General features: G+C 34.0%; 1 protein-coding gene across 1 annotated transcript in view; it reads right to left on the reverse strand.

Moving 5' to 3' along the window:
* Positions 1-20,848: 20,848 nt before the first annotated feature.
* The window catches only part of LOC129218490 (uncharacterized), a 117,918-nt gene continuing 110,800 nt past the window's right edge, over positions 20,849-27,966 (reverse strand). The window contains exons 17-18 of the mRNA XM_054852773.1: positions 25,607-25,710; positions 20,849-22,259 (exon numbers count right to left, since the gene is read on the reverse strand). Coding sequence (XP_054708748.1) covers positions 22,255-22,259; positions 25,607-25,710 — 109 coding nt within the window. The 3' untranslated portion in view covers positions 20,849-22,254. The remainder of the gene's footprint in view (positions 22,260-25,606; positions 25,711-27,966) is intronic.

Consider the following 27,966-nt stretch of genomic DNA (forward strand, 5'->3'; position numbering starts at 1 on the left):
TCGCAATGGGCTATCCAGCCAATTATGATGATAATTACAGACAAAGAGGTCCCCAAAAATATATTTCAATGGGCCTCTTAAACCCATAAATCAGCCACTGAAAACTAATCTTCTGGTAACTCTGAAGTAATTTGAAGTGAATATTTACCAAATACTTGAGCTACCTATAATCTGTGAAAAGGTAATTGTTTCTTAGTCACAGTAATTATTACAATTGGCTAAAATCACATTGGTTTGCTCAAGACATGAATAAGTACAGAAATTCTTAATTTCTTAGTATTCCTGAACTGCTAATACTTCGTATAAGCAGGCTTGTCATTTCGAATTTTTTCAGGGTTTGAGGGGTGGGAGAGGGTGTTTACTCAATGCAAATTTTATTGCAAAAACTACAACCCCTTATATGTAACATTAATTTCTCAAAGCTAGGGGTGAGGCAATTGACCCTCCTAAATGACAGGCCTGCTTATAAGAAGTTTAAATTTCGACGGGGTCAACAAGAGGCCATGTCTGCCTGGTGTAAACCTAACCGGCAGTTCTGTAATGCTGTGATTAGGATTTGCGTAGCCTTCACAATATTTCCAGGTTAGGTTTGCCTCAACTATAGTGGGCCTAGCTTGGAATCTAAGTGATATATTTATGGAGGGCTAAAAAGAATAAGGTTTTGTCAAAATGTCTTCTGTTGAAAGGTTCTTCATTCATAAGGGCGTAAGGATTGGTAGGGGCACCATGGGCTCTCACAACCCTTTGCACTGAATCTTATTCAGCTCCCTATTCTGCACAAAGTATGAAGTTGAGAAGACGATTGAATGTCATGGAGAAGCGTGCCATATCTTGCGCTCACTTAGGCTTCAGATCTGGCCCTGCCCCCAATTTTCCTTCCACTTCCACAGTGCCATGAATTCAAAATTAATTATAATGCAAGAATAATTAACTGCAAGCTCCTTCTGCCAACTTATATGGATTGCTTTGAACCTAAAAAAGAAAAACATGGGTGACTCACATGTTGTAGGGTGCTGACTTTGGCTCAAGAGCCTCCCCCCCCTTTCCCCCGACTACCAATCACTTCTGAAGTGCTCCAAATTCAGAGTTAATTACAATACAATATGAATAGCAACCCTTTCTGCAAGTTTTTCGGATTGCTTCACATGCAATGAATGTAAGAGAAAAAAACGGAAACGAACAAGTTCAAAGGGTGCAAGAATGCACAAGCCAAGGGCACTCACTTTGGCTCCCCTCCCCGCTCTAACTTAACTATCACAGGTGCTATGAATTCAAAGTCAATTATACAATATTTGCTGTAAACTCCTTTGATAGGGAACATTTTAATATAATTAAGATTTTGGTGCAATCTGCAAATTGTTATCAATTATCAGTTCATTCAGGCAAAATTAAGGCCAAAAAAAAAAAAATTTTTTTTAGAGCTCTGAATATATTATTATCATTAGCATACAAATGAACTCACACCTATTAGACTATAATGATTTAGTGCAGTTAAGGAGTGACACAAGCTCGGAGCATAAAACAATCGAAATGGAACAGCTTACAGTTCCTGGGGCCAATGACTACTGATTGCGAGTAGTTGGTGGTAGACAAACGTGTCATTTCAATTTTTTCTAGGAAATCGGGGGGGGGGGGGGGGGGAGTGTGCAAAGGCTGACACTGGTCGCTCAAATTCTCACGAGCCCCACAGAGCATAGGAGCAGTGACTCAACATCTTCCCACCCATCCTTTCCCCTTTTTATTTTTTTTTATAAAACTAAAAACTGAGACAGATGAAGGTGAAATTACAAATTAAATGAAAAGGATTATATTCTTTCCTGAGATAAAATGTATTTCTTAGATCATTAAATGGTAGTATTTTTTACAGATTTTCTCACGACATTTTTATTGTTAAAAAACTTTTTGATCTAACCAAAATCTTCAACATTGTTCAGAGAAAACCAATAAATTAAAACATCAACAACATAAGAGAAGCACACTCAGATCGTATTTCAGTTACTATTCTCAAGAATATAAAAAAAAAATCAACAGTCAAAGAAACTCATTTTGAAACAGCATGTATTATCTACCATGTTTAAATCTGTTCTGCGTCTCTTTCAATGTGAGTTTATTGCGAATGTTTACAGCAAGCAGAATTTTCTAAACATAACAACAATACTGACGTAAATTAAGATTCAGAAGAAACCCTACGAAAACGGAAATATTTCGCAACACAAAAACGATAAATCGTGAAATTAAAACGAACTAAAACTTGAAACAACAATATTTCGCATTGCAATTTCTAACTCACAGTTTAAAGGGGCGGCTCTGTTTACATTTTAATCGGGGTTGCTTTAATGCATCTAGGTTACCATGCTGTTTAATAGAACGCGCTCGTTTTTATTTCTCATTTCGCCAATGTACTGTAATTGGTTTTGTTCGGCGATCCTAACCGGTCGACCACTGAGTAACCGGTTGCTAACCGCTGCGTTCTATCATCAACCGGTTACCGTATTAATATGTTGATTAGTTGATTGAAGCACGTGATCATTAGATGTCACGTGATCGATTAACCGGTAGCTACCAGTTGAGCTCGTCGAACGCAAGCATTCCTTGCGTCGACGAACCTCACCGGTCGACCGGTTACTAACCGTAGCGTTCTATGATCAACCGGTTACCATTCTAAGCAGTTGATTGGAGCACGTGATCATTAGCTGTCACGTGATTAACTAACCGGTAGCTACCGTAACGTAAGCATTGAGAGCGTTTCAAAATTCGCCGCCGGGAACATTGGGCGCCGAGCATTTTGGACGCCGGAAACATTGGGCGCCGAGCATCTTAGGCCCCGGGAATACTGGGCACAACCCTACTAGCAAAATTTCTTGCATCAACCTTGACAGATCTTGATATTATACTGACGGCGTCAATATTGACGTGTTTCATACTGCATAAAGCTTGCATAAAGATTAAAAAGCAATATTACTATAACAACACGTATGCAACATTGCATTCATCTTAAAATATCAATATTGATATTACCTTAAAATAACAACATTGCATACATGTTGATGCCGTCAAGATGATATTGATTTCATGCTGTCGCCGTCAAGGTAATTAGTACACAATAGAGCAGGTGGACCTTCGTTGATACTTGCGCATGCGCACAGTTCTTTCTACCCAGCGTCCCTCGCATTGCTGGCACATTGATTCAGTCGATTCAGAGGAGTTGCACGTGGCTTTGCATTTTTTAGGCTTCGTTAAGTTGGTTGCTTAGTTATTAGTGTGGAATAGTATTGTTTTAGGAATAACTTATGAATAACTGATATTTGCATTTGTTTATTAATATAGTACTAAACAAGTCATATCGCAGACGATGTGCGATCAATGTTAGAAATGGCCGAAAATAACAAAGGACATGAAGTCCAGAATTTCGTATTATCACTTCAATCTCACAAGTAAGATTAATTTTATTCAATGGTTATTTATGTTATTCTTTGAGATAAATTCATATGTTTTGTCCATGGGATATTTTCAATGCTGACATCCATTTGAAAATGTACTTTATTGTATTTATTTATTATTTTGCTACCTTTACTCTTAAATATGCTATAAAAACTTCCGCAATTATTTCTAAATAGGCATTTTATGTCTTTATAATACAATTAGAAGCAAGAATTTAAAAAATAAGTCAAGTATTACGCAAAACGAAGAAACTTTCATTTTTTTAAATTAAATTGCGAGTACTATTAATATCTTTATATGAATTTCCGATCAGATGTCAGCTTTAAGAAAATATTCTCAGACTAGAAAACTATCTTGAAGAATAACAGAAATAATTAAAGAATGAAATTTAATTCTCGAGTTTGAAGTGAAAATAATACAAATAAATAAATGGATAAAACACCTTGCAAACGTGCTGATTTCATACTGTCATGTCAATGTATCCTGATATTTTCCTGTCATACCAATACGTATGCAATATTACAAAAGCAAGATCATCTTGCCTAGACCTTGATTTCATGCTGTCATGACAACATCTTGATATTATCCTGTCATATCAATACGTATGCAATGTTACAAAAGCAGCCTACCTTGATATTTTCCTGATATTATGCTGCATACACCTTGTCAGTCAATATTGTGGCAGCCTGCTGACAGCATAAAGGGAGTAACATAACAACATTGAGGCAGTATTAATGCAAGATGATTTTTCTTGCATGTCAACCTTTATGCAATACTGAGGCAAGATATTTTGCTTACTGGGAATATGCTCGGCGCCCAAAGCTCCCGGCGCCCAAAGTTCCCGGCGCCCAAAATACTCGGCGTCCAAAGTTCCCGGCACCCAATCTTCCTAGACCGTCTTCATACGTTATGGCTTTCATATTTTAACTCGCATTATATTTAGCGGGGCCGCCCCCGACAAATGGGTTGAACATGGAGCTCTGAAAGAAGTTAAAAGCCGAATTTTAAACGAAAACCCACTTGCTCTATTTTCACCTTGTAGGGTCCATTCATATGAGCACGCCCCTGCCCTCCTCCCCCTAAAACTCTCATAATACTTTACGCTTTTTAAAAGGAAATTTTACGTTTAACATAGAGGTAGAACTGTTCTAAGACTTTTTCTAGTTGTTTTGGTACTTGAAACTCCTGATTAAAGAAACTGACAGACCTCGCTATTGGCCGATCTAGTAGATACTGTTTGGTTGCCCTTCGCCCATAGTATTCATGCTTGCTTAGTATTCATAAAAGTAAAAACAAAAAGTTTACATTTACTTTTTTTTTTCCTCAGAAATATTGGGGGGGGGGGGGGGGAGGTTTTTCTGTTTTATGTGACAAAACATTTAGAAGCCCCCCCCCTGGATACGGCCCTGAAAAGGCTCATCCTAGGAAATTTTTCTAAGTTGTAGACTTACAAACGCATTCTAGACTATCTTTGGTAAGATTAGGGGTTGAGTTCTGGGGTCTACTCCCATCTTTTTTTTTTTTTTTTCAAAATATAACTCTTAAAATTGCGAATGTAGACAAACCATGGTTCATGAGTTACTTTTAGAGGGACAAGCAATTTTTCGATATTGAGCTCCAAAAGCTTTCAATGATGTTAGGAATTGATGAGTTCCTATTTCGGAAATATTTTGAAACTCAAGTGCTTAAAACAAAATTTAGTCCGATCTTGAGAGATGTTGGCGAAAATGAGAGGTAAGGGATCCCCCCCCCCCCCTTGAAAACTTTGACAGGTTAGCTTTTAAAATGCAGTTTGTAGATCATGTAGATTGTTGTAGTTTGATGATCAAGTAATATATTACAAGGAGGAGTTGTTTGGAGGATCCCAGGGAATGAAGAATAATTACAAAGCACAGCATAAAGTCAATTTTGTTACTATTTCTAAAACATTGATAGTATAAATAATAAATGTCTCAAAAACATTTTTACAAATTAAAAGCGGTTATGGATAATTAATGTAAAAATTTTAGAAATGAGTAAAATTTTTTCAAGAACAAACTTACCCTTTAAAATCCATTGTTTGAATCATCATATTAAATTTCCATTTCATCAAAACTTGGAAAGAAATGTTAACTACAACTTACAAATCACCCCATCATTCTTCAGTCTTGGCCTCCTAACTGGAGAAAAAATAAATTGATTGCTGTTGCCTATAAGTTTGAAAGCGCGAATCCCTTTTATTCACTGATCCTTATTACTCTTTATAAAGAAAATTATTTCTTAAACAATTCCTTCTTGAAAGCCATAAAAAAGCAAGTGTGTTCTCACTTGCCTCAGGATCTTCAGTTAGCCTAAAGCAAAAATTACTGATAAGAGTTCTAGGAAACGATCAAGGTCCGACCCTTTGCATTCGGCTGCATTGGGAAAAATAACTCTCTCTGCATCTTCAAATGGAAAACAGGAAATACTTTTGCTGTCTCTAGCCTTCTTTTAAGTTCATAGGGTCCACTGGATATAAAGGGAACAAAAGGAAGTCTTTCGGCAAGTCAGAGTCGTCGGTTTTAAAAAAGATGAGGGGCTTGTTTGATGGGGTTGACTGAAGGGGTGTGATAGTAGATAATGATTCGATGCTTTTTAGAGCCCTTCTACACTCCACGTAAATTCGCGACGCAACTGAGAGCGACCGATTAGCACCCTCCCTTATTAGCACTTTGATTGATGACCAGCGATAAGGTTCCCGCAGCTTACGTTCGATCATTTCAAACGGCTTTTTGGCGTAACTTTTTGAGCGTTTGGTCGCTGCTAGTGTCCCAAGTAGAGCTTGTCGGGCAGAGAGTTTCTTTTTCAAAACAGCTACTACACGCAGCTTTCTACACGAAGCGCGCGACAAGCAACGGCAGTGATGTCCGCCGAGCCAATTTTCGACACCAAAAAATTTGTCTGTGCTGATTCTTGGGTAAAACGACAATCTGAATTCAAATATAACCACCGTCCCCCCCCCTCACCTTCCATTTTTTGGATATTGCGACCCCGTTTTTTCCCCCAGTTTTTGACAGTTTCATAGATATTTGTATTTGGAGAGGGAAAAAGCATTATATTAACTATTAACGTTCTTTTGAGGGGCTAGAAAGGTGCAAAGCTCAAAATTTTTAACAGTTGGGAGACTTATGGGGGTCTCCCCTCCCCCTGAAATATTAGAAAAATGATCAAATCGATTTTTTTTTTCCATGAAATTAATTCACAATATTTTCAGTTATTTTTTAGCATAAAACCTGTGTATAGGAATTACTGTTATAAGCCCGATGTCGGAAATATATTTCTTATTTCTCGTTGTAAAACAACTTATATATATATATGTATGTATATATATACGTATTGTCGGCTACGCTTAATCGAATATTGTCGGTTCCAAGAAATATTATTCAATTAAGCAGGGAAATTTTATTTACCTCTCTAAATTGACAACATTTCTCTTAAACCAAATTAAAAATAAATCAATAGCTACATATATAAAGGAAACAATTAATGTTATTGCTAAAACGTTTTTGAAACAAGCTAAATAAACAACAAAATAGTTTAATAATTAGTATATATGTATTACAAGTAGGTATGAAAATTATAAAAAGTAACTTACACCTTGAGTTATGAAATTTTTGTTTTAGGATCTTTTTTATATTTTTTTTGAAAACTTAAGTAATCGGAGATTGTTTGCTCAAGGTCTTTTGGGAACACTTTTCCCGACTCTCTTTTTCCCCTCCTCTTTTACTGTATCTTACATTTAACATTTGTCAATTTATCCTCGTCTAAAATGTGTACATTTATTTGTGTATTGCTATTTAACTATTGACTACAAATTTTTTTTTTTTTTTTGTAATGACGAAGATAAAAGAAATTTGATAGAATAGTGGAAATGCTTTGATGGATTATGAATGTTATTTTTCTCGCCCATTGTTGGTGACAAATATTACTTTATATTTTAGCATCACAATTTCTTACTTATTTCTTTCTAATTTGTCCAAAACTCTCTCAGCAAAAATATTTGTGAAAGCCAATTAATATTATTCGATTATCCAGGGAAATTATTCAATTAAGCGGGAATCTTTAACATTGCGTCTATGGGGAAATATTCGGTTCCGGGAGATTTATTTGTATAAGCGGGGTATTCGTTTATCCCTTTCCTGATTAAGCGGGGCTGACAGTATATATTGGAAGTATTGCATGTTGCACAGTTGCATCACAAAGGTGTTTTTTGTTGCACAGTATCATTAGTGAAAGACTTCTTTTTTTTCAACCTACAGAATGAGATTGTGACCCCAAATAAGCTTCAAAAAAGTCATAATAGCATTTAACTATAATTATTATTTTACCTCTCTGCTTTCTCTTAAGACAAGCAGTAAAGATAAAATAAACCAAGTTGAAGCTCTGAATATGTTTTATATTTTAAAATATAAATGTACAAAATTAGTAAATACTGCTTACATCAATTGAACACCAGAATAGTATAGTATCCGATATGTATATTTCAGTTTACTGAAATAAATAAATAATTACATGCTTTAAACATGAGGCAACTTTAAAATTAGTACTGCAAATTTGACGTAGAAAATTCAAAACACACATAAATGCGCCGTTTCGAGCTAGAGCTCGGTCGCCTTTTGATGTTGCCGCTTAAGTCGTCAGAGCAGTTCACACTGGACCTTGTCTGATGATTTGGGTACCCCCCGCGTCTAATGAGGTTTAATGAAGTGGGTGCTAATCGGTTGCGTAGTGTGTTTACGCCGAGTGTACAAAGGCCCTTAAGGATGGCTGCTGCGCAGGAGGGAAGAAAAAGGTTTTACAAAGATTTGAAATCCATTTACAAAAATAAGTGATTGGATTTTCCAATGTCGTCCAGTGGTTTGATTTTGTATCTTCTAGGCGACAGATTTTGTTCACTGCACGACATTGGTCTCGCGTAGTCCCTATTTTAAAAAATGCTCTGCTTGTTTCACCTTTATCTCTCACTGTTTTGTTGTTATGCCATTACAAAGTAGGGCAGTCCTTTTTTAAACACCTAGCATCAAGAATCAAGATGATAAAAATCCTCTTTTATACACTGGCGTTACATGTAAGTGGTTGCATTAGCGCCACAGTAACATTACCCAATCCCAACAATAAAAGATTGGGGTTGGAGATAAGTTCGAAACCTGTGCACATAACCTGTACAATAAACCGCATTCTATTCAAACTGAATTTTTAGGAAATTCTGGAATTTGCCTTATAACTGTGCCAATGCTTGGTAATTTTGAAGTAAGTGGAAAAAGACAAAGCTATAGTAAGGGTGAACAAAATAACAAGAAATAAAGAAATGCTGAACATCCACCACTGTATCATTACTCTCATCCTAATAGAGTCACAAATTCGTGGTAAGACTCATAAACAAATTTTACAGCATATCCTCAAGCACACATGTTTAACTAAGTAAATAGCGGTAAAACAAGCTCACAAAACAAGTCCTTCGTGAAAAAAAAAATTGTGCATTATTCATGAGCATCAGAAGTCGAATTTTGTTCAGGGCATGAAGTATGGAATCATTATTTCAAATAAAAAAATACAAGAGTTTTAACTGAAAGGTCAAAAACGTGCATAATGTAAAGATGGTCCTGCCACCAAATTTAAAAACCTTTTGCCCACTACACTCGCACAAAATAAAAAAATAAATAAGTAATTAAAACATGTTTGCAACTGATACATTGGTCAGAAATAGAAGTTAGTATGTATTGTAAAAAAAAAAAAAAAAAAGCACAGCATATAGATGCAGAGGATTCAATTTTCCAACTGTTAACAAAATTGCTAAGCGGAATTAACATTTTAAATGTTCATCAAATAAAAACCTTTGTGCTAAGCATAAGCTAGAAGTAAACTAACAGTGCTACTAATAATACCAACTTGCTTTTATTAAAATTCATTTACACACTATTTGATCCCTCAAAGAAAAAAAATAGAAAGACATTCACATACATATCTTGGCATAAGTTAAATCATTTTGATTTGGAACTTTATTAACAGTAAGCATTGTGTATAACAATTTCAATTGCACGATTAACAAGAAAGTACACAAAAAATGAAAAACATAATAGCAAATAATGGCAATATCACGTAAATGAACAAATAGCAAACATATAAAAGTTGAAAAAATAACAAACACCATCTATCAGATGACTAAGTTACAGTAACTCCTCAACATATTGCATTTTTTCTTACTCTCCAGGGCGGGAGGCTAGTTTTAACTTTTTTAACACCAATACCAGTAAAAAAAAAAGGTGTGAAAAAAGAAAAGGTGTGTATCTCAACATTACAAAGCAAATAAAAAATTTTTTGGTCACTAATTTAAAGTAGACAACAAGTATAAGAGATAGATAATCTCTGTATTATTATTATTATTTCATTCAAGAGAAAAAATAAAATTTACTTTTTAAAGCAGCAAATAAAGAAAATTTGTAATTGACGAATGGATAGCTTTTGTCGATATTTATACAAAGAAAGTCAACCTAAATTAACATTTTGGAAGAAAAACCTTGTCATTTACTTGTTCAATGTTGTCCATATAAGATTTAATGACTTTAATATATTGCACTTCTGATCAAGTATTTTTTCATTGTCTAAGGGGAAATGCAATAGAATGAAGTGCCACTGTATGAAAATTAGTGATAAGATATGATAAAAGCAAAAAATGAATAGCTACTAATATCACATCGTTACAGATCAATAAGAACACATTCCACAAAAAACTTGCACATAAGGAAATTCATGAAATCAAACTGGTTTCTGTAGGCACAGAGTTAATTAGCAATACAGATTTCCTCATCACTATCTCCAAATGAAGAAAAAAAATATCACAACTTTAAATCAAATTTTAATAATATTGTAAGAAAGAATACCAAGGGAATGTATTTCTTCTTATCAGGGCATACTACTTTTGTTTTGAATTACACATTTAAATCTTAAGTTAGATTGGATAAGCAACCAATATTGGATAGCACTAAAACTTGACATTTTACTTAGAAAATACAGTGGAGTCCCAAAAACATGGCACTCAACTTATTGGTCACGTTCTAAAAACTTGATCAAACCCGGGCGGGGGGGGGGGGGGGGGGGGGAGAGAGAAATTCCATGGGCAGACCTCTGTTATTTAACCCATTGTCGATAACCCAGCATTTTCAAACTGGGATAATTTTCAGTCGACATTAGATGGAGTTTTTGAAACTGAACTGTAACGAAACAGGTGTTTTTTTTTTTTTTTTGTAAAGTTTTTAATTTTGAAGACCAACATATTATTTATATTTTTTTTAAAGAAAATTGCACCCTTTCTGGTAAATTATCACTAAAATTGGTTCATAAAAAGAATTCAAAGTTAAAAAAATAGGGGGGGGGGGACATTATCAATGCTAACTCACAAGGCATTTATTATATAGGAAATACATTTCCATCTCTGTGTTAAGGCTTACAAATATTTTGCTTATGGATGAAAGCATTTTATCAAGAAAAATTAGATAGCAAGAATGTCTCAAAATTTTTCGATGCTAATTTTCACACATTAATATTTTACAGCACATTTTGTGTATCACAATTTTAGCAGGAAATGTAGATAAAACAGGCAGCTAGATAGGGGGGGGGGGGTAACAAATGTTATTTAAAAAATTTGAAGCTTTCATTAGCATTAAGAGATTTATGTGTTAAAAATTAGGAATAGCAAATTATGAATTTTAACCTCAAATTGGAAGGGGGAATAAAAGTTTGAGAAAAGTAAAATCACACTAACAAATACTGCATATAAATTTTTGACACAATTTGTTGTGAAGCATAGGATGAGAAACATGAATGCTTCTTTCAACAAAAAAAAGAGACAATTCCAACTGCAGTAGCTTCTCTAAAACTGTTAAGAACAAGAGGGGGGGGGGAGGGGGAAGGAAAAAATATTATATGATGCTTCTTAAAAAAAAGCCAATGACTAAGACACAAAAAACTTTTCATATTAGAACATTTTCAATTATTTATCACTTGATCATTGTTTAAGAGAACATTTTAGAGCAAGTAACAATTCATCAATTAACAAGGTAATTTATATATTTTTGTTGATTGACACCAGAACATTACAAATATAGTAGGCTTAAATTTAATCATTGGTTTTGAAATTTATTCAAAAATATTCAAAATTCAAATGTTTTTAATTATAATGCCAATCATTCTCATTTTTACAGAATCTTTTAAAACAAGATTATTATTTTTTATTTCAGATCAATTTTCCTTACCCTTCTGAAAATTGTGACTTTAATTTCTTTTAAAGACCTAATTTAAAAGACTACAATTATTATATCACAGTTATGCACACAATATTTTAATCTACAAAATTTATTTCAATAACACGCACATAATTTTATGTACAAACAACTTTCAAGGTTGGTTGAAATAGGTTTAGGTGCATGCACTACATGAACATGGCATTATCAATTATTATAACATTAAGACTTTTGTCACAAAAACTGACTGTTTTTATAAGAACTGAAATTGGCATTTCAGAGTAAAAGAGTAAACTATTGTTTTTTTTTTTGCTCCAGTTTTAACTATTTTTTAAAAAGTTAGTTTTCAAATTTTATGATTGTCACAACAATATGACATTTCATATTTTAAATACGTAACAATCAGATGCACTTCATGTTCTTTAAGATTAAACTGAAATGAGCTTGAATAATACGTATATTATATCCAGATTCATATGTTTGTACCAAAATCCAATCGAGATAGGCTGTTAACAAATCATGTATCAATCACTTTTACAAGAATTTAATTTGCATTTTGCAAATTCAAATTTAATAAAGTTCTAAAAAACTATTATGTCTTCAAATACAAATGTGATGACCAGCAACAGGCTCTGGGTCCAGCTATGCTGGTCCCAGTCAGTTTATAAGTCCCCAATGAAGATCAATGGCCCTCTTAAAGCTATCCACCTCCTTGATCATTACCACCTTTTCCGGTTGACCCTACTAAAGAAGTAATTTTTCCTAATTTCCAGGTTAGCCCGAGTTTTGAATAGCTTAAAACAATATCCCCTTGTCTTGCTTTCCGTGAGAAAATTTAACCTGTTAACATGTTTCATTTTGATAAATTTAAACAACCGAATCATGTCCCCTTTCACCCTCCTTTGCTCCAGGCTATACATATTAAAGTTGTTATCATAGTCTAAACCTGAAAGTCCTTTTACTAGTCTAGTAACCCTTCTTTGAACCCTTTTCAACACAGAAATATTGCATTTGGAAATCTAAGCACAGTAAGAATGTATACAACAAAGTGTTTATCAGTTGATAAATACAGATAGCTGAAATCTTTAAAAGTTTCAATGTTACCTTAAGGATCATTAAATATGCAACAGTGTCAAAGAATAATAAAAAAAAATTTAAGGTAAATTAATCAGCTTAGAATTAAGTTTTGCATTTCTACCATTTTTTTTAAATTAAATTTTGTAGAGTAACTATACTTTCACCTAAAATGTTTTTACTACAGCAACTTACTTTTAAATTTTTTAAAGTGAGGCAGAAAGAGGCAGATTTTGAGCAAAGGCTATAATTTTAAACCTATACTCAAACAATTGTTTTCAAAAATTAACATTAAATGGTCCTATATAACTCCTGTTTCTTTTAAACATAGTATAAATTTTGTGTTACAATGATTAGTATTTCTCAGCTGACCAATTGCCAAAACTTCATTTAATGGAAGGAAATACTTTTAATGCTTAGCTTTTAAACTTATTTTTAAAAAAAAAATAGCATGAAAGAAGGCAAAAGCCCAGTAACAGATTTTTTTTTCAGTAGTCTGGGATGGAGACTAAAGAACCCAAAAGTAGTCTGCAAGGTAGACCAGCATTAGATTAGTCGAACACTTACTATGAATTGGCAAAAAGGAACGCTTGAAAATAAAATGCTAAATATCAGTAAAACAAAGGCTTCATGAAACGAAAAAGCTTCAAAATAAAATAGAAAACATAGGCAAAGGTAGATGCGAGAAAAAGCTTTTGACCTCTTAGCCACTGCGTAGATTTATGTGTCTCTCTCTCTTTTTGTTTTTTCTTATTATTCTATTCTACTTTAAACTATTTTTACACTTTAAATTTGAGCAGAAAGCTGAAAAATAAAAAAAACCTTTCCAATTCAGAAAAAGTCTGCAGTTTTCCTCAAAATCAACGACAAGAGTCGCACTGTTTCTGCTACTGAAGGCAAAAGTATATGTATTGTTTATAGATAACAGAAAATATTATTTTGTGTATTCATAATAAACATCCTTATTTATTTATTTTTTTTAAAGTTCCTTTTTAAACCATAAAACCTCCTTCAGCAAGAATAAGAGCTTAAAGTAAAATGCAAATACAAATGTGACGACCAGCAACAGGCTCTGGGCCCAGCTAGACTGGTCCTAGTCAATTTACAATCCCAAGTGAAGATCAATGACCCTCTTAAAACTATCTACTCCCGTGCTCATTACCACCTCTTCCGGTAAGCTGTTCCAAGGTTCCACTACCCTGCTATAATAATAATTTTTCCTAATATCCATGTTAGCCTGAGATTTAAATAGCTTAAAACAATGACCCCTTGTCCTGTTTTTAGTGCTAAACTTCAGCCCCGTAACATCTTTCATTTTAATAAATTTAAACAACTGAATCATGTCCCCTCGGTCTCTTCTTTGCTCAAGACTGTACATTTCTACCCTTCTAAGCCTGGAATCATAGTCTAAATGAGAAAGTCCATTTATTAACCTTGTAGCCCGCATTTGAACCCTTTCCAATACATTAATATCTTTCTTAAGATAAGGAGACCAAAACTGAACAGCATACTCCAAATAAGGTCTTACCAAACTTCTATATAAGGGCAGAAGAACTTCTTTAGATTTGTTTGAAATAGATCTATTGATAAAACCAAGCATCTTATTTGCTTTGTTACTCGCTATGCTACACTGTTGGCTGAACTTTAAATCCTGACTTATTAAGACGCCCAGACCATTAACTTTTTCTGCCTGTCTGCCTGCCAAAGAAAGAGATAAAATTTAAAAAGGAGTAAAGAAAATTTCAGAGCCAAAAGAACTCAAGGCTCAATCTGCTATTGCCTGTAGAGGAATCAAAGATGAAACTGAACTCAAAAAATTTACTGAAAACATTAATGAGATTGAACAGGAAAATAATTTCAAAAGACGAAGAATTAGACAAAGTTCTGTTTTTGAGATTTTACAAACAATGTACAATTTTAACCCATTTATCTGGCACAAAAATGAAAAATTAACTGGGATGTAGTAAAAATCGGTCTTAATTACATGCAATGTTTTAATTGCAGTAATTGTGTACAATTCTACCTTAGCTCCCACTATATGGCAACTTGCAGCTTTATAATTTAACCTTTATCTTCAGTTTTTGAGATGGAGGCAAAACTTGCTTATTTTTTCCTTGCTGGTGAGTTAAAATACTTTTAGCTGCCAGTGTGAAGATATTCTCACTTTCTTTAAACATTTTGCCTTTAATTTACCATGTCTATCCCAGCCTAAAATACTTTTACATGCTTGTGTGAAGAAATACTATTTTTTTTTTTTTTTTTGCATTAGCTCTGATATCATTATTCTAGAGTGATGAGGGCAAAATAACGGTGAAACTGTAGTTACTGTATATTGGAATGAGGTATTTGGAAAATGCATGCAATTTTGCTTTAGCTCCGATTATAGGGCAGTTTTATACACTACTTTTTATCTCCACCATTCGAGATGGAGCTGTACCATGTTTGCAGACCTCATAGTGTGCTGAAATACTTTCAGCTACTGGTATGTAGATATACTTGGCTTCTTCAAGAGCTTTACCAGGGTTGATCACCTGGGGGAGGGGGGGGGGTCATGGCACAGATTGCGCATTTGATATTTTTAGGGGGCTGTTTTAAGGGGTATTTTTCTCATTTTTGGGGGATCTTTGCCATATTTAGGAGGGGATGCACCTTTGCTCTTAGAAGGGGTGGGCACACCTGGCTCTACCCTTCTTTTGCAGCGGTGGTTGTCTCTTTCATCACTATTTCAGTGATACCTCAAAAATATGGACAAACTGAAGTCAATGGATGCTGCAGCAATCTGAATATTGCTTGCAATTCTGCCTTAGCTCCAGCCACGAGGTGGTAACTTCTCTTGTTATACCCTAGCTTTTATATTCACTTTTCTAGACAGAGTTGTACCATGTTTGCAGTCGTTTGCTGATGTGTTGAAGTATTTTCAGCAACTGGCATACAGGTATAATCAGCTTCTTTACAAGTTTTTTTTTATTTTTTGCATTTGGTTTTATTACGGCTATTCTAGAGTTAGGAGTCCAAAATAAGGGCGAAACAGCAGTCACCAGGTACTGTAGCTAGCTGCGGAACAATTACTTGCAATTCTGCCTTATCTCTGTCTACGGAGTGGTTACTTCTTTCTCTACTCTAGCTTTTACATTCACTTTTTGAGTTGAGCTTTAGTGTAGTTGTTGTTTCAGTAAACACTACTATCCGACTCCAATTATTTACTAATCTTACAATAACACACACCAAAATCCAATGCATCTATTCGATCGCCGAATTGTTTTTGTTCTGGTTCTTCTCCCTGCTTGAGTTAAGTTGCTCGCTTGCTGGAATCAGTGACGTCACAACTCTTCACTTCACTACACACTCCCTCACTAGTGACCACGATCCCCAGAGCTGGTGGACTCCAAATATCTGGCCGGAAAACGGACTCTGTGCCTTGTTCTTGTTGTCACTGGTGGTGGGGAAGAAGTTAAGTGTTCGTGATCCGGAGCAGGTTGAAAAGTGGGAACTGGCGAATGGCTGCCCGTTTCACCTGTGGACTCGACAGGAGGCGCAGAAGTGGGGACGGTTGGTTGAGATGAGCATTCGTCTTGCAGTAGGAAGGCAGGCTTTAATCTATCCACTGATTTTGTTTTGGGACCTGTGAGCCATCGATGTCGATTATCAAAATATTTAGCCTTGCGGGCTATAACTTTGTATGACCCTTTGTACGTTGGTTGTAAAGGGATCTGCACAGCATTTTGATACACAAAAACGTGTGAACATGTGGCAAGATCCTTAGATTGAAAAATGGCCTTATTTCCATGAGTCGTAGTGGGTGTTGGCTTCAGAGAACGAATGACTTTTTGCAATTGCCCAAGAAAAGTTGAGTGACTCGTGTCTTTTGACGGTGTAAACAGTTCTCCCGGTAGCCGAAGCAGCGGCCCATAGACCAGCTCAGCGGAGGAACATCCCAAGTCTGTTTTAAGGGCAGTTTGAAGTCCAAGCAACACCAATGGTAGGGTTGAAACCCAAGATGAAGCCTGAGACATCAAATGACATTTTAAAGCCGTCTTGAGGGTCCGATGCTGACGTTCAATCAACCCGTTTGATTGCGGACGGTACGCCGTTGTCGTGTGGTTTTGGAACCCTAAGTAAGCCGCAAAACTGCGGAACAATTGGCTTTCAAATTGCCGGCCCTGGCCAGTGGCTATTCTCCCCGGAATACAAAAACGAGAAATCCAGGAAACTATTAGGGTTTTAGTGACGGTGTCGGCGGTTTGATCTTCCATTGGCGTTGCTACCATCCAACAGGAGAAACGATTTGAGATTTTGGCAGACATTGAGTATTATTTACTTATTTTTTTCAGTATGTTGAATATTTCTATTGGGGCTTAGCTGAAATTCGTCCTCTTACTTTCTTGAGTTGTTATAGTAGTAGGTTGTTTCTCCTCCTCAATAAATCGTACATCTCTCTTTCTTTCAAATGCATTCTATTTCTTAGACATATTTCTACAATATAAGATTTTGGATTATGGTCTTTTGCTAGTACTTTTGCTGGTACCCAGTTCCTCAGTACTTCTTGTAAAAATATATCTTGACCAGGATGAAAATGGCTTAAACTTCTCTTATATTGATCTGAATAACATTTTCATTATTATTATTTTTTTTTCCAACTTGTTCATTACATTAGGAACTTTATAATGTGGTTCTAATTCCTAAAAAGTAAAAGTTGAAGCTGTTCTCGTTTTTTTTTTCTCATTAAGAAGCATGAAACAATTGGCAAATGCTGTTTCAGAGAGTTATGTTACTCTGAAATTGCCAAATTTACATCTTTATGTGATTTTACAGCTTTTTAAAATCATTGGTCATTATAAATTGTCTATACCCAAAAATTCTAATTCTAATCAAACTATCTGTTTGATTAGTAACTAATTACTGCAAAATACCTAGCTTTACCTTCAATCTTTGAGTTGAACTGCACCATTGCTGCAGTCACTAGTCTAGTGTGCTAATTCTACATTAGCTACCAGTTTGTTTGGCTCTCTTGACTCCTTTAAGAGGTTTTCCGCCTCCAGCTCGGTCACATCCTATTGCGGGCCGACAAGTGCTAAAAAGCACAAAACGGCAGTCCTTGGATGAAATAACTGAGTTGGCAGTGTATTTTATGTATTTCTGCCTTAGCCCTGGCTTAGGGTGGTAACTTACTGCAAAACTATCTGTTTGATCGGCAAATTCAAAAGTATTTACCCATTTCTTTAAATCTGTTACAAATGAATCAAACACGTCAGAATCCTTTTGGCAAGCAGGGAATTTAAGTCAGGGCTGTGGAGTCGGAGTCGGACTGATTTTGGGGTAAAAGAGTCGGAGTTGGAGTCGTTATAAAACATGCCGACTCCGACTCCCGACTCCGGGTTTCTTTTTTTCTTTCATTTTCACCGACTCTAATTGCATTTTTTAAAAACTGACTACCAATTGAAATGTTAGGCAATAAAATATGTATAAAAAGCTACTAATGAGAAAATAACTGCCATTATGGCAATCATCTAGCTTGAACTTTCTGTAGCCGTCCCTCAGTTTGCTTACTTTAACTCTGAAATTAACTTTTGGTGTTACCTACCAGATGAGTATCACACGGACCAAACCACTCCCTCTCAAGAACTTGAACTTTGAAAAAAAGCTTTTTTTCTCTCAAGTTACAGCTTTCAAAAATTGAAAGCACAAGATTTGATCAATATATTTTTGTTAAACATTAAAGGGGGGGGGGGGGGGCAAATTATAGCTAATCCTTTTCAATTTTTTTAAAGGGATTTTAAGTCATCTCACATTTAAACTCGTAAGTATTGGAAAATTTGATTTTTGAATTGAATTTATAACGTTGTATGCGTCTTGGGTTTACAATAAAAAACAAAATGCGAAATTTTCTTAAAAAAGAAATGATATTTCAATCTCTGTTTAAAGGTTTTCCCCCTTCCCCTGAAGGGAGAGAGGGAAATGAAAAAATACAATTAAAAAAATATTTTTTAATCTGGAGTCGGAGTCGGAGTCTGAGTCGGGCGTTTCAAAAATCCAGGAGTCGGAGTCGGGGTCGGAGTCGGTCATTTTCCTTCTGACTCCGCAGCCCTGATTTAAGTCGTTCAAGAGCAATATTACATTTCAGATCACAATATTCTTCTAAGAATTTCATTACATGGTTATAGTCTCCTTTTTGTTCATTAGTTAACGTAAATTTATGAAATACTTCTAAAGCATCTTTACCAATTAGATTAAGCAAAATTGCCACTTTTATCTTACTTAAAAAAAAAGGACGTTTTCATGTACGACTGAAATTGTTGTCTTTATCATCGCCAATTTGCCAAAGCTACGTTGAAACAATTCTTTGGAGTTGTAAAATTTTACTTCATTTTTTTAATTCCAGAATATGGAAAAGCTGAAGTCTCCGGATGCTGTAACAATATGTTTGAAAATATCTTGCAATTCTGCCTTAGCTCCGGCTATGGGGCAACGTTTTATTTCTGTATGCTCCAGTTTTTATATTCACTTTTCCAGATGGAGTTGTATCATGTTTTTGGCCATCTTGCTGATGGGCTGAAATACTCTCAACAACTGGTGCACAGAAAAATTAGTTTCTTTATGAGTTTTTAGTGTGACAAAATGAGAGCAGCCATAGAAAGTCCTGTAAAATGTAAGGTGCGAGGAGTGATAAGATTTCCTTTGGCCAAAAAAATGTCAGCAGCGGTTATCCATCGTGAATTGTGTTCTGCCTATGGGCCAAACATTATGAGCCCTCACACTGCTGTAAGAATGCAAGAGCTTTTGATCAAGTTCAAATGGGATATGTTTCCTCCTTCCTCCCTACAGCCCAGACTTGGCTCCTTCTGATTACCATCTGTTCATTGCAATGAAGAAGTGGCTTGGGGGACAGCATTTCACTGACAATGAGGAACTTAAAAGTGCAGTGACAAATTGGCTTAAATCGGGGGGTGGCCACTTTTTATGCAGATGGAATTGATAAATTGGTAAACCGGTACGACAAGTGCCTAAATAATGGTGGCGACTACGTTGAAAAATAGAGGAGAGTTGCACTTTTGATATGTAAATAAATGTTTTTCCTCTGTGCTGGTTTGTCTTATTTACAGCAATTCGGAGGTTACTTTCTGAATTGCCCTCGTACGTTAATGAACTGAAATTTCAGCGATTATAAAATTTGTATTTAAGACTTGGTTTTGATATAACACAGTACATTGTTTGATTTGCATTATTTCAAAGTCTCGTATAACACAATTTTAATATAACACAAAATAAGTTTCAATATAACACAATACATATTGATCTGATTTAGGTTATGTATACGATTTAGTAGCTTAAAATATAAGTGAAAGCATAATTTATAAAAAAACAAACCTCATATAACAGGGTTTCAGTACTACATGGCATGAATTAATCATGTTATGAGAGGAACACCTTTATTAATCAACAAGCAAATATGTTTGGATTCTTATTTTACCAAAAAATCTAACAAAACTTTTTTTATTGGTTTTTGTTAACAGGCAAGGTTAATTTGCTTTTGTTACTTTCGTTAAGAAAATTGTCATAGTTTAAGGATTTTTGGTACATACATACTTTTATGTATGTTAGTCACTTATTTGTATGTTAGATCAATTTGTTTGTTTTAATGACCTAGGCTATATTGTGTTGTCTCCCAACAAGTGAGATATGACAATGAGCAATTTTGTTAAATATTTCCACAATTTCTGTGCTTATTTGGCATAAAATTTTACAGGTAGTATACACATTTTTACTTAAAAAGCTTAAAACACTTTACATTGTATGACTCATTTTGGATTTTCTGCATTAAAAAATGATTTAAGTCTAATCTGCCCAAAGCACCTCTATCTTTTGGAACAGGATTTATTTCATACAAATCTTAACATGAGTACTTTTGGCTATTTAAAGAAAAAAAGTTTCAATCAAAAATAAATAAATAAATAAATAAAACATAGCACCAAGACATCCTGGTGAAGATTTTTCCGTCAGGAAAGTTTCATTTTCATCATTTTTTTAAAGAGATTTATAAGCAGGATAAAAATTTATGATTATTATAACTTTGTACAGGTTTATAATAAAGGATAGACTGGAAGCACATTGAATTATTTGTTCTGTCAAATGGAGAAATAAGGCTCTAATATCACACAATCAAGACAGAAATAATGCTTTGACAAAAGATTCACTTATTAACAACAATCAGTAAAAGACAGTAACAGTAAAGGAAGGAGGAAACCAAGATATTATTCACATCTTAAATGCACAGGATAGAACAGAAATGCCAACCAACATGGATTGAGCTTAGTCAGTATGGAAAATGGCCAACATTTTTAGTTTACTATGGATTAATCAAATAAATATTTTTATTTGTCCCTTGTTTGTCCGTACTGATTATACAGTCTAGTATTTAAAACTATGCTATTTTTTTAATTTAAAAGTAGCAATGGAAATATTGATTGTTATCAAACATAATGATACAATAACAAAATTTTAAAATTTATATTAAATTACGTTAAATGCCTTGTAGATATACAAGATGATCTCATATTATTTAAATAAATTCATTTCTTTATACTTTTCAGATTTGCATGCTCTGATAAGACAATAGGATTCATTATTGTCAGTAAAAAATCTTCATGTTGAATACAGAATTCATGTTAAGGGGTGAAGCAACCTATTAAACTATCTGATAAGGGGGGGGGGGCGATGCAAACTTGCTTTGATTTCTACTAAAAAATGTTTTCTAGGTTGACATCATTTTAACAAATCAATTAATGCTGTGTTAAAATGCATGATCTATGAAAACATTTTGCAAATACATATGATTTTTTTAATTTCTTCTTCTTTTTTTTTTTGAAAACACACGACGCATTTGTTTCAAATCATTATCAAAATCAACGCTTGATTGAAACATGTTCTTCATTAAGTTAAAAAAGGATTAAAATATAAATCAACATGGCGCTATTACCGAAACAATATAAAAAAAAAGGCAAAATAAAAAAAATCCCAGACAAATAATGATTGAATATAAGTTAGTTAAATGAAGTGAGGCAGTGATTATAATACCTTGGGGGAGAGGGGAGATGATATAGCTTTTGATCCACCCAATTAATCAATTAGCTGTTGAATTATGCAATTCTATTTCAGAACTGCAACAAAAAGAATCTCACCATAAATTTACAAGGAGCATTATCAAACTCTGTGTGTCGTCAGTTTTGTAAGATTATCAATAGAAATAAAGTTGTCCTTTCTGTTAAAAAAGTAAAAAAGGCTTGCACTTTAAGATGAGCAATGGAATTTTCAAAGATATAATTTGTTTAGAAGTATGAAACTGAAACGACCTTCTAATATTCTATAAATTTTACAAAAATATCTTCATAAAAACTTTCTTTTCCATTCAGGAGAGTTAAAACAAAATACATCTTTACTAAGTAATCTTCATTTGGAAATCACTTTTCTGATTCACAAATTGTTTTCAATCTAAAAAAAAAAGCAAAAAAGAAAAAAAAAATTAGCATCACAAAATATGTTAAATTTAATATAGTGAGAATTCACAAGAAAGTAAAAAACTTATAAATTCAGTAACTAAAACAGAAGCAAAATTCAATAAAAATATCCAGTCGAGTGTAAGAAAGAATATGATTTAACTAAAGAAGACTCTTTGGAGCTGATATGTTTTTTAAAAAGATTTCCGTCTCAGTACGAAAAAAAGAAACTTAAAAAATAATAAATAATAAAAACATAACCCAGAGAAGAAATAAAACGCTGTTTTTAAAATGGGGAAGAAAGTAGAAAAATGATAAAACAAAGCAAACTTATTGATTTTATCCCCCCTGCACTTGAACCTTCTTCCTCACTATGAGTCAAAATTATTATTATTATTATTATTGGATTTTTCATAATAATGAAACCTTAATGTTGTTCCTTGTACTGCTATTGATTTGCTTATTCCCAAACATGCAGGGTTTGCAACTTTGGAGAAACAATTTGAGGAGCATCTTTAGAAATTTTGAGTAGAATTTTGAATTTTTAGGGAGCGGTTTGGTATTTCGTATAAAAATCAATTTAAAAAAAAATGCCCCATATTTACATCTCTGTCATAATAAAATAGCAAAACATAATTAAAATAAATTTTATTAAAATCTTCATAAGCTATATCATTGGTAATCCAAGTGAGCATTAAAACAAAATTTGGCAAATGGTGTTGCCTTAAACTAACTTCGATGGAACTGGATAAATATTTCTGAATTCGCGTTGCAGCCTTCAACAAAAATTAAATAAAAGGGTTGAAAATAATTGTCTACAAAAAGGTAACTAAAAGGTACTAAGTGGTAGAATGACATAGTAGACAAAAATGGGAGTGCCACAACAACATTCGAAAATTCAAAATGTGTAAAAAATCATCAGACAACAAGCTACATCCAACGATTGCATATTCACCAGGGGTCTCCAACATTTTTTGTTCAAGGGCCACATTGTAAATTTTTGGAGGCAAGGCGGGCCAACAATCCAACAATATTTCAATTTAGACGATTTAGTTGACACTAGCACTCCCCCCCCCCCCCATCCATGATTTTCTTTCTATTTATAAGTGCTCAGGGACGGGGAAGCCAAGGTACAACAAGATGGTGTTTTTAAGCTGCCCCTTAGCCCAGTGCTAGTTTTTGAAGCCAGGCAATAACTTGATGCTGCCACTCTTACCCATCTTGCTTCAATTTCCTACACTAAAGTTTATTTTACAAAAAAGAAAAGATTGAATTTATAAAATGTATTTAACATTGAAATATTCTTTATGTGCAATTTGTTGCTTTGAAGAAAAGATAGGTACCAAAAGTTAAAGGTCCTTAAACTTTTTACGCTCTCTTTGAATAAAACAAATTAAGGAGTTGGGGGGATTGAACCGCATACCTCCCCCCCCCGAAATTATTACTATTGCTAAAAATGCTACAAAAATTGTTATTTTACAATATTGTAAGCTTAAAAAGAGAACTGCTATTGGATTTCTCCTGAGAAAATGCAAAACTTTTCTAAAATAAATCTGGGGGAGGGGGAATATCGGCTTATATATAGATCTACTTATCTTGGATGGGGAGCAAATTAATCGTTCTTAATTCTTAAGTTCATATTTTTAATGCTTCAAAAATAATTTACTTAAATAAAGTGAATTGTTTTATTTCCAAAAGAAAATATCATTGTTTTAGATTTTGTTGCTGTATCCGCAGCTGTGCTAAAATGAAATGGTGAAATTTGCTCCCTATGACCTTCTAGAGAAAAAAATCTCTTGCTAGTCAGTAAACACGACCACTTGCAACTTTATACCTGCTTAATTCTAAATCAATATATAAAAGCACTATTAAAATCTTGAATTTGAATAAAAGAATCCAAAATGCAAAGGGCTAACTTAAGGTTTACCAAGCTGGAAGAGAGTTAGTATTATCTTAAAACACACAATTCCCTTGCCATTAAGCAATAAGGAGGAAGGATGACAGCCAGTATTTTTTGGCAGTTTCAATGCTGGAAACTAGTGTAAGCAGCATCCCATTAAATAAAACACAATTCAAACCAAGAGGCAAGGAGTAAAGAAGCGATTTCAGGAATTTTTTTAAGCTGTGGCTTATCAGAACAAAACCAGGTGTTTATTCATTATTGTTTCCGAAGTGAAAGGCCCCGGAAGAGCCTTGTTAAGTCTCTACAATGCTCAGACTAATTTTTATCCCTTGTTGGAATTGATAATGGAAGGCATGCATTTCTCATAGCCAGCTTAATGGCAATCCAATTCAGGAGGGGGGAAGGGAATTTCAGCTATTTCCACTTAGAAGACATGATAGGAAATCAAGGGGAGTGAACACTGGCTCTGTACCTTTTTGTAGCAAAAATTTGAAATCTAAAAGGCGCCAGTTCATAAAAAAAAGGCAATCAAGGTGCTGCAACACCCCCCCACCCCCCAAGCCTAGGGGAAGGTCTGATCCCAACTGAGCTAAATATTCACCTGTGATACAGTATTGCTTTCCCTGTGCATGTTTTTCTTTTCAAAAGAGACATAAAGGAAAATACCAGTTAAGGAAAGCTAGCGTCAAGTAAAATAATCTTTGCATTGCATTTGTCAAAATATCTGTTCTGGTACTATTAGTCCCCCTTGAATCTACTTTTTGAAGCAATGATGGTTTTCTTTTCTGAACGCTCACATGTTTCAATACAGTTCATTCATTTCTGACAGGCTACATTATCCTCAACTTGTAAAATTTTTATGTTCATGAACAAGGCACAGCTTCAAAGATGACTTGCTTTAATTATGAGACAAAAACATTTTGAAAAGAATGAAAATAAAACCTGATATGAAGATAAGAACAGAAATGCACAATATAGAAATGAGAATGGTTATTTTTTTCAATAGCAGCTGTTGTAGAAGTTTGTTTTCTAGATTGCGATCTTCACTATTATTACTTCTGTTTATAAAAAAAACATTAAAAATTAATTTTTTAATTTCTTAAAACATTTAATATTTTTAAATGAGCTCGAATGTACACCTGCTCTATCTAGGAAATTTTATTTGTGTTGAATAAAAAGTATTTTCCACTTTTTGGATAGTCTAGTCTTTACTGTATTACTTCTGTTAATTTCGGTTAAATAAATATTATTTTTTCGGCTAATTTGGGTTTTGAATTTAACAATTAATCTACAAACCTTTTTTAATATAGAGCCTTCAGTTGGAATAGTTTATCGAAACATATTATGCTCACAAATGAAACTACTACTAACATATTTGAAAGTATTTACAAGGTAAAAAAGTAATGATAAATAGTAACCATATAATAAAGGAACTCAACCTGCTTGATTGCTTTCTGGAACAGGCACGCCAAGAGAGATTCCACTTGACTGTGTGGTGGAACTGTCAGGATAAGCTTTATATTTCTTTAAGAACATAGGTGCTCTAAAATGAAAAAGTGAATAATTTTAATAAGCATAACTTTTAAGATAATTTAAGTTATTATTTAGGCAAGTTTTGCATTCATACACATGAAAAGTTGTAAACAGTAGTTCATTGTTGTTATTACTGCTTTTCATGAGAGGGCAATACATATAAAAATACACACATAATATACAAGTAATACATTCAAAATTTTTTTTAAAAAAGTTGAAGAATTTAACAATGTAAAAAACAAACACATATGTACTGTAGCGTCAGAGCTAAGCTGCTAGGAACAAAATCAGTACTAAAATATTCAGGAAAAACAAATTACCATGAAACTGAAACATGATTAAAATATCAAAAACATAATTTATCAAGAAACTGCTAAATGAAAATTATATCAAAATATGAAAAGGGGGAAAAACCAAATACCAAATAATGCCAAAGAAGCAAGGACTAGCACGTCGTCAGAGAAATATTAGCCAATACTTTACAAGGCTCTTTCTGCGATGCATGTGAGAAGGTCCCAAAAAGCACATGCAACCTTCCCCGCAAGCTATAATACATGAACAGAAGAGGATCGCAAAAGCTGGCAAGCAAATAGATAAGTATAAGGTACCGTTACAGGAGACGCAAAATGCTTAGGTAAGAACAAATACTGAAAACATTTAAACTGGAAAAGACAAAAACTAAAAAGCAAAAACTATGTTAAATATTTTCAGGATAGATTCCATCAGAACTTGATAGCTTAGGTGGTCTTCCTGCATTGATACACATGCACTACAATTCACTCTGGAGTTGATCCATATAGATACAAAGGATGGGTGCACTTTACCATCTATAATTCTTTTGAGACTCAGATCATTAAAAACTGCATAAAAAAAGGTGTTTAAAAACACTTTTATCTTTCCTCTAATCTAAACCTTTCATTTTTAGAGATCATTAAAAGTCATTTTGGTGGCTTAGACCTTAGCATTATGGTCGAAATCTATATGAATAACAATCATGGCAGTTAATTTTACACATTGATGTTAGTACATAAGATATTAGTCTCACATGTTGAGTTATGTAGCTGTAACCTTATAATTAAAATAATGGCAACAGGGCAAAGTTGAAGGTCAAATGCAAAATTTTTACTCATTTTAAAAGGGGATAACTTGCTTGGGGGATGAAAACATAAAATGAAACATGGCAAAAACTAATCACTAGAATCACGCTAATAAGAAAATGTTACTGTTGTTGTGTGTTTGTTTACCCTTTATAAATTATAGCTCCTCAAAAATCAGAAAAATGACATTTTTAGACCTCTGTAAACCAAAAGGGGATGGAATTAAAAATAAAATTTCTTAGCCTATTATTCCAGTCAAGTATTAAGCATGTTGTACACATTGTTTTGTGCATTTGGTTTGTAAAAAGGATAGTTATTTGAAATTGAGTAATTTTGCTAGTTAATGCACAGATTAAAAAAATAAAAAGTATGAAAACATTATTGCACCTTCTTAAATTACATATACTATACTATATATATATATATATGTAGAATTTGCGGCACTGTCTAGGGGTATTTTGAACAATACTCGTGTTCTTCATAGTAGTAGGATGTAGGATTCGTTGCGAAGAACTACAACCAGGTGACGACACATAATATTTATTATTTAAAACACAAAGCACAAGATAAAAACACACGCAGGAAAAAAGACATCCGCCATCACGGAGCACAAACACGCGTCTCCTTCTCTATCGAACTCCCCGCTAGAGGGCAGAGAGTTGCACGGAATGATCATAATTCAGTTGCCAGCTTATTTCCTACAGATTCGGCCATCCTGCAGGAACTGGCCTCAGTGACTGACATAAAATTTCGATGTATGAAAATAATTAAGCTTTACATAAATCACAACGAAAGTAAATACATCAAAACAAAAAGAACGAAACACAATCCTATATTCGTGAATAGTATTTCATCATGTCAGCGGATGAAATCGTTAAGTTAGGGCCCTCATGATTACCTACTTTTTCTACTTCATACCTATCTTTTGATTTAACACTTTTTATTTTGTACGGTCCTAAAAATTTCGGCCGTAATTTTAGACCAGTTCCGAACTGCGTCCGTTGGATAGCCACTAAATCTCCCTCTTGGTATACAGGAGCTTTTTTACGCTTCTTATAGTACGTTCTTTTGTTTTCCGCTTGAATTTTCTGGATATTTTTCTTTGCTTTTTGCCGGAGCACATTTCGTGCGTCTTCCAGTTCTTCCACAAATTCCTCCATTAACAGTTC

Source organism: Uloborus diversus, chromosome 3 (genome assembly GCF_026930045.1).
Source record: "Uloborus diversus isolate 005 chromosome 3, Udiv.v.3.1, whole genome shotgun sequence".
NCBI classification, from domain to species: domain Eukaryota; kingdom Metazoa; phylum Arthropoda; class Arachnida; order Araneae; family Uloboridae; genus Uloborus; species Uloborus diversus.